At 32.1% G+C, this 12208-nt stretch overlaps 1 protein-coding gene across 1 annotated transcript in view; it reads right to left on the bottom strand.

Annotated features, from left to right (window-relative positions):
• LOC114263499 (mediator of RNA polymerase II transcription subunit 15a) overlaps positions 1-6422 on the bottom strand; it is a 45058-nt gene extending 38636 nt beyond the window's left edge. The window contains exons 1-2 of the mRNA XM_028204035.2: positions 6276-6422; positions 4760-4902 (exon numbers count right to left, since the gene is read on the bottom strand). Coding sequence (XP_028059836.2) covers positions 4760-4866 — 107 coding nt within the window. The 5' untranslated portion in view covers positions 4867-4902; positions 6276-6422. The remainder of the gene's footprint in view (positions 1-4759; positions 4903-6275) is intronic.
• Between the last annotated feature and the right edge of the window lie 5786 nt (positions 6423-12208).

Genomic DNA, 12208 nt, shown 5'->3' on the forward strand with positions numbered 1-12208 from the left:
TCCATATATTGTGTAACCTTCTCTCTCTCTCCTCTGTTCTGTAAACTTAACATGGTGTTGGAGCTTCATCTTCTTACTTGAAGATCTTTCTTCGCTTTTTCTTTTTCATTCGCATTCTTCTCTTTTTTCGTTTTTTTCTATTGCAGTAGTAAAAAATATATATGTATAAAATAATAAAAATAACAATAACAATAAATATTTCTACCATGATCGATTGGAGATGGGCATCTGACCTATATATTTATGTTATTCTTTTACTCATTATCTGATCTCTTTTCCCTTCTTTTTTTCTTTTTTTCTAAATTGGTCTAGAAATTCTTGATCAAGCCAGCTATGGCTACACTTTCTGTTTGTTCTCTCTGCCATGGGTGCTGACTGGATTAGTAAAGGGCCTTGATGTCTTTTTTTTAAAAAAAATTCAAGGTTTCCAGTGATTTTACCTGTATTGGGTACCGATTAGCTGGGTTCATCTGCCTCTCTGTCTTTCCTGATTGTTAGTTCATGTGTGGCCTTGCTCTGCCTCTAATTTCTAGAGGTGAGTTACTACTGTCAAGTTTGTTTTTGGTTTCATATCTCCTGGTATTGCTGCGTTCGGGAGTTGTTGGCATGTGATATCTCTCTAGTGGTTTTTTGTGCTATTTCTCTAATAACATGGTTGAAGGCAGTCAGGCATCCAAGCGCAGCAAAGAGAGTGAGTTGAGTTGTGTTGTGACTCTTGGAGATAGTAGCCCCTCTCTTCAAATTAGTCCCGATTAATTAAGCTTAATGGTAAAAACTACTAGATTTGGCATCACTCTTGTAGTCTGGCGACCATTGTGCATCATTAAACTAGCTATATTACCGATGTACTAACGGAACTTACTGAAGATGAACCCTTGCATACTCAATGACATTCTAAGAATGCTTTGGTTATGACTTGGTTGACTAACAATTGATTAACTCCATGTAACCTACAATTAGTCGGACTATTCTATTATTGGACACTACTTATAAGATTTGGACAGAAGGATCGATCTCTTGAAGAGTTAGGGAAGAAAATCTAGTTCTTGGATCTGAAGGATCGATCTCTTGAAGAGTACTATGCTGAGTTAAGTGACTTGTAGCAGGAACTTGATTATTACCAGAGCTTTCCAGGATGTCTGTTCCAAGGATGCACTTTGTTTCAAAAACTCGTAGAGGAGTGAGATTATGACTTTCTGTTGGTCTTAATTTGGAGTTTGATCATATTCGAGTTAAAGTCTTAGGTAGTTCTCCTTTTCCCACTTTACAAGAGGCTTACGCTCTTGTTCAACAAGAGGAGAGTCGGCATAGTGCCATGGTGAATACATCTAGTCAAGATTAGTATGCTTTGGTTGTTACTCCTAATTCACGAGACAACAAACCTAGTCAGTCTAGGTTTGGCTGTAAGGGTACCCTTGTTGATCGGAATCTACTAAAGTGTGATTATTGTGGAAAAGAACGATAGGAGGCACTGTTGGAAATTAAATGGTTGTCTTACTCGGCGGCGTGATCATGGTGGTGCGGTTCATCCCCAAGCACATGTATCAGAGATCACTGCCAATACTTCTAGTGACACCAGTACCCTTTATCAGCAAGAGCTACACACTCAAGTGTTTGATGTCTAGGCTTGACCACACTTGGTACATCCTCGTCGACCTCTTAGATTATTGATTCCAGTGATGTCACTAACCACATGACAGGTTCCTCTAGTCTTTTCTATTCTTCTTCTCCTTGTTCTAGGAGGGATAACATTAGAGTGGATGATGAATCTCTATCCTGTATATCCAAAAAGTGTTTTGTTCATTGCTCCTCATTGATTTCTCTTTCACTTGTTCATGTTCCCGTTTTTTCCACTAACTTGCTCTATGTTTGTAGCCTTACTACTTCTCTGAATTGCTCTGTGACTTTTTTTCCTATTCATTGTGTTTTTCAATAACTGGCTACCGGAAAAACAATTGGTAGTGGTAGAGCACATAGTGGACTATACTTTCTGGATGATGTCTCTCCTTTCTTGCCTTTGTCCTCTACTTAGGCTCTTTAGACTACTACTGGCTTCCCATTGAACCTCCTCCATCAGTGGCATCATCATTTGGGTCACTCTTCATTTGGCATTTTAGAAAATCTTTTTCCTTCATTTGTTCGAAATTGTCCTAGGATTAATTTTGTTTGCGATGCTTTTGAACTTTCTAAGCATAAACGTACTTGATATCCTTCAATTAACAAAAGAAGTGTTTTTTCCTTTTATCCCGATTCATACTGATGTGTGGGGGCCTTCTCTATGGTTTCTCTTTTTGGGTATTGGTGATATCACATTTATTGATTCTTATTCCCGTGTCTTGGATTTATTTACTTCGGCCTAAGAGTGAGGTTTTCTATTGCTTTCAAATCTTTTATAAGATGGTGACTAATCTCTTTGATGCTAAAATCAAAAAATTTCGCAGTAATAATGGAATTGAATATATTAATAGAGTTTTTTGGGCATACCTTGAGAAACATGACATTCTTTATCAAACTGGTTGTGTTGGCACTCCTGTGACTAGAAAACAGTTGCAGTACGCAAGAATGGCTATCTTCTTGAAGTTGCTCGCTCTCTTTTGTTTACTATAAATGTTCCTAAATCCATTCGGGGTAATGCTATTCTTACCATTGCTTATCTTAACAATCGTATGCCCTCTAGTGTCCTATAGTTCCAAATTCCTCTTAACTTCTTCTGGTGACTTCTCCCACTTCTTCTCTTCTCCCAAAGGTCTTTGGGTGTGTTTGTTTTGTACATTTGCATCCACAACTCATAGGAAGCTTGATCCTAAGGATATATGCCTTTATTGGTTACTCTGCTACTCAAAAGGACTACAAATGTTATGATCCTGAAACCTACAAGTTATATGTTAGTATGGATGTCACCTTTCATGAATCTAAGTCTTCCCCACAGTCGTCTCTTTAGGGAAAGAGTATCGAAGAAGAGATGTCGTATCGGCATGAGTCATCTTTTTTCCTTTGTACTCAAAGAGATTATTTGTGATGAAAGGGAGCTTGAGATTCCTCATGATAGGGAGCCTAAGAGTACCATTGATGGAGAGCCATACATGGGTGGTCGTTTGGACAAGGTTGATCTTAAGACTTATCCACGGCGTCATGTTGATGTCGATAAGGCTACTGATCACAAGTCCACTACCAGCTTTTGTGATTTTCTTAGTGATTTTCTTATCTCTTGGAAAAGTAAGAAACAACCTGTTATTGCTCATTCTACTGTTGAGGATGGGTATGTGCTATGGCTCATGCCATTGTTGAAATTGTTTGGCTTTATTAGCTCTATTATAATTTGGGTGTTTCCCAATCATCTCCTACTATGTATTGTGATAATAAGAGTGTCATAACTCTGTGAACGATGAGCGCATGAAGCACATCGAGATTAACTGTCATTTGGTTCACCAGTGCCATCTTCAGTTAGGTACCATTGAGCAACCTTTTGTCTCTTCTTTGTAGCTTACTTCACCAAGACCCAAATGTTTACTCATTTTAGTTTTTTCCTTGACAAACTCTTGATTCTCACTGATCTAACAGCAAGATTTGGTTCAACTCAAGAATGTGTTTTCTACGCCAATTAATTTTGTCATTCCAACTAAATTCCTTTTTGTTCATGCTACCTTAGACAAATGAAAAGGAGTATCAAGTTAAAGTTTTTCATACCCAGACATGGATGCAAATGCAAAGCTTGTGGATTCTTATACTTTAACACTTTAAATCAAAGGTTCAGATAATGATGTATAGTCCACAAGAAGAACAACAGAAAGTAAATTTAAGCAAGCAGCTAAAAAACGGATGTGGGCATGCTTTCAAGGTAGGAGCTATATGAACCATGCATAGTCATGTTTCTAGTCTTAGCAAGGTCTTATTTTATTGTTATTTAGCTTATAAACAAACTGATATGTTTTTACATATTTTCCAGTGCTTTGTTTTGTAAGTAACGGATATTTTGGTAATTGGCTTGATTACTGAATATACTGGAGGGGTAGCCTTGGATCATCATAGGGGCCATAATATATAATTGGGTTTTACTTATGAATCTTATTTAAATCTAGATACGTTTTAAAAGTCAAAACTCTTAGTTTCCAAATAGGGAGTTAAAATCCTATTAAGTGAATGATTTCCGAACTCTATATAAAATAAAATCATGTGACATTTCCAATTCAAGAGAGTTGAGTTGTAGATAATTTGATAAAGATTTTGAACCTTTCATGCAAGTTTTGTGATGCAACTTCAACGTTAGGTGTGATGCCTCTGGGAATCTAAGTGTTATGCCTAGTTTTAGGAATGATTCCTAGATCGTTTTTTCTTCTCTTTCTTTTTAGTTTTTCTGCACTTGTAGCCTCTAGACCCGCATTCATCCATTACGCATCATAATTTCTCAACTCAACCAATCAATTTTAGGTTGCAAAAAATCACAAACCAAGTCTAAAATTTAAGAGTACTGTTCACAGCCCAGAACAGCCCCTAAACAGGCCCCAGAATCCTTTTTTTGCATTCCCAAACCCTTGCTCTTTAATTAATCCATATAAGCCGTAACAGACGCTATATTTTTACCACCTGTTCAGCCTCAAAAATCAACTAAACTCAGCCCATAAGCCTACTATTTGTTTACATCATATTAGTTTTGGTTCACTACTAGGAGATTGTTCACCGCACTTGTCCTACATCATTTACATAAACTAACATATTTTTAGACAATTTTCGCAAGCTTTAGATGTTACTAATTACTTACATCTTACTAATAACCCTCCGCCGAGCTGCTTGGGGTAGTTGTGATCTCCAATTGCTGGCTTCCACGCTAGGTTCACGTTCAGGAAGCATTGAGTTGGTGTTAACCATCAAATCCTCAGCCAGCCCTTACACCTAGTTCCCAACCTAAAAGAAAAACAAGTCAATTTTTTCCTGAAATCCATATATACAATCTAAAGAACCTTTTAGCAAACAATTAAATAAAATAAATTTATAATATCAGCCCAAGAATGAGTGTATCATCAATAGAGAGGGGAACAACCTAATTGAAAAGAAAACCCTTGAAAAAGCTCCAGATGTCAACATAAATTTCAGAACATAAACCTTACACTTTGGATCAACATAAATTTCAGAACATAAACCTTACACTTTGGATCATTTACCAAGTGTATTATCAAGAAATCAAGACAAAATGACATACCTGAATCCATTGATGAACGGTTAAACGGAAGCGTGATTATCAATGAACTCTTTGTTATTGATTATGTTATTGCCTTCTAATCCTTTCCCTTTTGGTGCCTTATGTTTCTCCTTGAGAAGATTTAGAAAGAAAAATGGCAGTGTTCTTATTTTTCCACTTGGGAAGGAATAGGGACCATAACCTTTTAAAAGTTGTAATTGGTTTTCAAAACTGAAAGGTTGTGGAAGTTCAAAAGGAATGAAAACCAACTTTAACCATTATTGGTTTTAATTTCTATTTATTGGTTTTCAAAACTGAAAGGTTGTGGAAGTTCAAAAGGAATGAAAACCAACTTTAACCAATATGTTTTAACTTCTATTTCTGCCCCTCATAAAAATAGAAATTATACAACTAGTATCTACACATTAGGTCCATAACACATATACCCTTAAGCCTATTAACTAAATTGAATCACTTAAATTGTAGGCTTCTTATAAATGATAACACCACATTTAATTATGTGGTCCCATTGAGACATTATCTAACACCAGAATGATCTCACTCTAATAGTTCCCAATAAATTAATTCCATGCATTCCGATAGGCATATTTGGTTTGTCTCTCAAAACATGTTTTGAGAAAAAAATTACAAAAACATATTTGGTTGAAAATGTTTTTAAAAAAAAAAAAAATTTGAATCACTTTTGTCTATATTACCCATCAATAAATCACTTTTTCTCTCTCATCTCTCCTTCTCAATCGCTTTTTCTCTCGCACACACTTTTCTCTATACTACACGTCTCAATCACTTTTTATCTCCCATTTCAATCACTTTTTTCTTTCACAAGCATCTATTCATTTACAAAAAAAAATATCAAATAATTCAAAACTATTTTCAAAATATAAAACCAAACAAATTAATAAATTTTCTAAACTCTCTGCATAAAATTATTTTTAAAATAATATCTCAAGGCTTCTTATTCCACAAACAAGTTAAACCAAAAATATTCACCCAAACCACATACATACATACACACACACATATATATATAAAAGATAAAATGGATACGCAAGAGAATCAGTAACTAGAATTCACATACCATTGGTGATGAGTATCTGAGAAGGTGTGAGGAACCCTAGGGGGATTCGAGAGAGAATCGAACGGTTCGACTCTACTGGGCTCTGCCGTTGTGAGAGTGAGAGTGAGAGTGAGAGAGAGGTACCTGGGATTTAAGCAATCTGTATGTATCTCTGTGTGTGCGCGCGGGTACACATACATAGGCGCCAGCACGAGTCATGTTCAAAACTTAGAAAGTTGGCGTTCGCACCTCCTGTTGCCACACGTGCGCACTTTACTGCTTATTTATTATTTTTTGTTTCCTTTTAAATTTTTAATTAATAATTTTCAATTTAAAATTCTTTTAAAATTTAGTTTTTCAAATTACAAATTTATATTTTCTTGACATCTAACACGTGACATTAATTTTTAGACTAGACTTTTAAATAAGTCAAGTTTAAACTTTAATTAATTTATTATAAATGATATATTGACGTATTAAATATTATAAATGATATATTTAAATAATTTAAATAAGAGTAAAAAAAGAAACGCCGCCATAAATTCAATTTTAAAACTTATTTGTCAATCACTGCAAGCACAAAACTCTTGAAACAATGATGAATTGCATTTTTTATTAGGCAAATTTATTCTTATATTTATTTGGAAAATTTATTAGAAAATTATTTTTCAAGTACTTGTATCCCAATTAGTCTATGAGATATTATTATATTCCAATTAGTACTTGACCTGTACAATGCACATGTTATTTTTTTTAAGAAAAAAAGTTGATGGTACATTGTGTGTTATAAAAGAATAATTTTAATTTTAATTTAAAATTAAAATTAAAGTATAATTTTAATTATTTATTTTGATAATATTGATGTTATTGTTCTATAAAAATGTTACTTAATTACTTATATATATTAATTTTAGTTAAATTATTTGTGTATTGTGATAATTTTAATTATATCGTATTATAAAAATGTAATTATCGTATAATAATTTTGTATGATATATATTAAATTATAAAATAGTAAAATAAATACTAATTTTGATTTTAAAAATAATAATTAAATTAGAAGAAGAATTAGTAACATAAAATTAAAAGTAATTCTAACTATTTAAATTTTTTTTATATATATTCATTTGGAAAAATAAAAATATGCACAAATAGAAACTATATTAAATTTATTGAAAAATTTAAATATAAATATGTTGTAATTGGATTATCATTATATATAAAAGAAATTCAACAATGAGTAACCAAGAAAGAATCACATAATAATATCTAAACCCAATTATTCAGTCTGGTTAGACAGAGAATATTGAAAAGTGAAAGAAAAAGAAAAACAATAATTTGTTATGTGTTTGTTTTGATAGAGAATCTTAGAAAATAATGAAAACTAAAATTTCTTATACAACTCAAATTAGTTTATAAGTTAGGCTTACTATTTCTCGCAAAATACACAAGGAAATTTATTTTTTTTCACAAAACTTGATAATACTTATTTTGTTTCCCTCTTTGTCCATACTTCTCTCTACAACTCCCCGTTATGCGGTAATTACATTTTTTCCATCATTTTTTCGCAAAATTTTCTATCTATTCAAATGTATGCAAGAAAATTTTTTTTCATTTCTTTTCCCTTTATTTCACTTCACTTCACTTTTTACCATTTTTACTTCCTATCATCCATTTCTTTCTAAACAAACGAAGCTAAAAAGAAAAAATAATGAAAATATTCAAATGACAGATACATCTCAATATGTGAAGTGATTAATCGTCCTGTAATATGATGTCAAAACATAAAAGAACTTACTGTTCGACAATTGAAAAAGTAACTCAAGCAGTAAATCTAAACTTTAGAGATTCTTCGAGAACATCATTATTGTGCAGGTTTTTCCTCCTGTGAGTTGTGATTATATAAAATATTGTAAGGAATAAAGTATAATTGCATATATAAAATCACTATAAAATTTAAACGACAAATCCATAATATATAATTGGTATTAGGTATAGAATAATGCACGGGAAAATAAACAATAAAAAAAAAAGAAGGTTTATGAATTATCTCAATTTATGATGGAAATATATGAAAATTAATTATTTATCAAATGGAGTCCATACAAAATAGGTAAAATTAGTATAATTTAAATTGTGTTTAGATTTGTGTAGAACTTTATATTTAAATAAGCTAATGCAACTTTTTTAGAAAAAAAAGTAAGCTCTTAGAATGTGCCACATAAGAAAAGAAAAAACACTACTTTTATATATATATATATATATATACTAGTAGGTGACCCGTGTGATGCATGGGAATTTATTTTTTAAATAGAAAATTGATTTTGAGTCTTAATACTTTATGTGTAGAAAATTTTAACAATTGAAAGCTAAATACAAACAGATTTGCTAATGACTGATAAAAAATTTTGTCACTATGTGTGATCCTATGTAAAATAGACTCATAAAAATAATTTCTTTCAAAGTTCAAAAAAAAGAAAGAAAGTGTACTCTTAACCTGAAATTAAGTCCTCATTTGTGTTAATCAAATTTATCAAAAATCATGAATTCCACTTATATCAAAATATTTTTTTTCTAAAAAAAAATTAACCAAAAATTCTATAATATACAAAATATAATTTGATTATAACTCATGGTGTATTATTTTGGTTATTAATCAAAAAGGTCTTTGCTATATGTTTTTGGTTATCTCTAAAGTGGTGCATTAGATCTTTAATTAAGTTTCAAATTGTGTTTCATTATGATCTATTATAATATTTTTATATGACAATATTTAAGTATTTTATTATACAAAAAAGTGCTGAAGGCGAGGTGGCTCAAAGGTAGGATTTATGCTTATATCAGTAAAATTGTAAGAGTTATTCACATTGATATATAAAAAATTACAAATTCAAATTCAAATCATAAACAATGTCCTCAAAGAGAATTAGGCACAAAATATCTATAACCTTAATAATTTATGTTCTCAAAAGGGTTTTGATTAATAATGTGACACATCATAATAACCGCAAAATTTTTATTTTAGCCAAATTATTTTTACATACTTTTTCTGGCAGAGCTCATGAAGGTGCGTTATCAGTAATACTATAAATTCAAAAATTTTATTTAAAAATTATTCAAGAATCATTAATAGGTGCCTTAAATATATACAATCATTTTCGATGAATCATTATTCTTTAATATAATGCTCTATACTATTTATTATTTGACATTTGTCAATTTATTTTTCTAAAAACTTTTTAAAAAAAAATTACTGAGTTCCATTATTTTAATCAATCAATATCAAATTGAATGCTACATGTTAGGGGTGTTTGCGGTTCGGTTTTGTACGGTTTGCGGTTCGGTTTTAACGCGCCCGCATTTATGCGGTTTAGAAAAAGTCAACCTGCAACCGCCCGCAGTGCGGTTTGCGGTTTGTGCAGATGGGGTTTGCAAATGTGCGGGTGGTTGTGAGCGGTTTGCCGTTTACATTTTTTTCTTTAAAAATTAATTTTTGATTTTTTTTCCCATCGAATTTAGGCATCAAATTCATTTTATATATTTGTGATAACAATTTTCTAATGAGTTTACAAATAAAAATTGAATATCAATGCATTAAATGAAAGTACCCAAAACAAAGAGACCCTACACTAACATTTTTGCTATGAAAAAAATGTATATCAATGCATTAAAGGTTGTACTCAATTAGAATTGCCAGTTCAGTAATCAATAATCAAACTAGAAGTTTCATCGACCACCAGAAGGAAAATTTTATTAGGAAAAAGTGGATAAATCACCAATGAAAATCATATAAGAAACCAAGTTTAGGACTTGATAATTCTACGGCATTAAGAAAGTTGAGAAATACTTAAAAATAAGGATCCTAGTGTCATAGAGAATATAACGGTGCTTCTGTAAAAGTTACAAAGTTGGTATATAAAAAATAATAATTATTATTATTATTAAAGTGCGGGCGGTTTTTGCAAGTTGTGGGTTTAAACTGCGACCCGCCCACAACCCGCAAATTTGTCATATTTCAAATCGCATCCGCCCGCATTATGTTTGCGAAACCGCCCATTTATATGCAGATTGGGCGGTTTGAGCGGTTCGGATAAACCGTTCCCCTACTACATGTGTATGTAAATTACTTCTAAAAATATGATCTTTGACATAAAATCACAATGAAGTTAACTTTAATTGACGAAATTGTCATGACCCCACTAGCCCCTAGAGATTAGGGACATAATCGACCAATAATGTAAAATACAAAATATTTATTAATTAAAGGCCTGAAGCGAAAGCAAATCAGAAATTAAACAAGTCCATTATGTTGTACTTTTATGATAAACCACAAGCACCCATAAAGCATAGCATCATATCTTACAATATTTACTATAAGTTCAAACCTTATACGAACACAGGTCCAAACATAATGACTTGACAAAACAAAATATGAGAAAAGCTTGGTCCAAAACAAACTCCAAAACAAAAAGCCTCGACACAGAGGCACTCCACGGTTGGCTACTCAAAATGGTGGACCCCCAAGGTATACTTTAAGGTTGATCATTCAAATGATCACCTATATACATATAGGGGAAAGGGGTGAGTTAAAACCCAATGAGTAATATCAATATAAAGTGGTTAATGAATGAAGTCCAATCACATTACAAAACATAACTTGTATTCTCAAAACGAATCATGTATCGAATTCATAACAAAACTTTTGCTTATAAACGAAATTCATTATTGAAGCGTGATACATGGTAACATCCAATTGAGCAAAATAAAGAAGCCTTTCAGGCAAAAATCGAAGGTACCACTTGGGTCTATTCAAAGGGACCATCTAGATCAATACAATGGGACCATTCAGGTCTAACGAAGGGACCACTTGGATCAAACATCAGAGATATCTATAAATCGAATAATCAAAGGGCCATAGTATTATATTCTTTAAGGTAGGGTCTCACTAAAGGATGTTACGAATATATTTAACAAAAGGGACATTCATTCATTCATAAAAAATAAGATTCTTTAAGCTCCAAAAATCCTTCTAGGCCATCACGTTGGCGAAGACATGCTATCAACACCTAAAATTTAACCACATAGGGATGAGCATTAACACCTAGTAAAGAGTAACTTAATAACATGCATGATGTTTATTGATACTGTGTGATGAATGCATAAATACCATGCCAAAGTATAATTTTCACGTTTGAAACACTTATGCAATGCAATAGTTTGAAAACCATGATTTCAATCATTTTCAAATCAAAGAACACGGGGCGGTAAATACGACTCTGGTAGTCCCTAGGTATGTGTCTACTAGTAGTCTCATTGAGAACCACCTAACCACTTTAACAGCTTCTAACCGGAAGGAACTTGGAACCTACATCACACAAGTCTTAGGACTTTCACCATGGACCAATAGCCAACTTAATTCACATCATCTACACCCTCTAATTAGATTCACCATGATATTTACCCCTTTCTCAACACATTTCCAAAATGTTCTTAACAATATAATTGTATGATTTTAATGTCATGTAATGTTTAATGAGATGCATGAGTTATAATTGTTTTCATTTTGCCTAGATCACATGAATTTCTATCACATAGTAATGATATCCTCCTTCGATAGCTAAAACAATTATCTCTATTGTGATATTAAAAAATAGGCATAATAGAGCATATCAATGATCTCAACAAAATCCAAAATAGGCATATTTTCCAATCATCTTAACAATTCCAAATGCATCCATTATTAAATAATCTCTCCAGATTCTCATCAATTTCCATCCACCAATTTCATTTCAACATTTTCTAGGTTTTATGGCATACAAGTGTAAGTTTGAATTTTTATACAAAGCTAGAGAGTTTATCCCAAATTTTATGCATTATACATATAAAATCATACCCTAGTTTTTTCAAAGTCTCAAGCTACCGAAATTAACGCATAACAAAGATAAATAATATGC

The sequence above is a fragment of the Camellia sinensis genome, chromosome 2 (assembly GCF_055761805.1).
Source record: "Camellia sinensis isolate YWXY chromosome 2, ASM5576180v1, whole genome shotgun sequence".
NCBI lineage: Eukaryota > Viridiplantae > Streptophyta > Magnoliopsida > Ericales > Theaceae > Camellia > Camellia sinensis.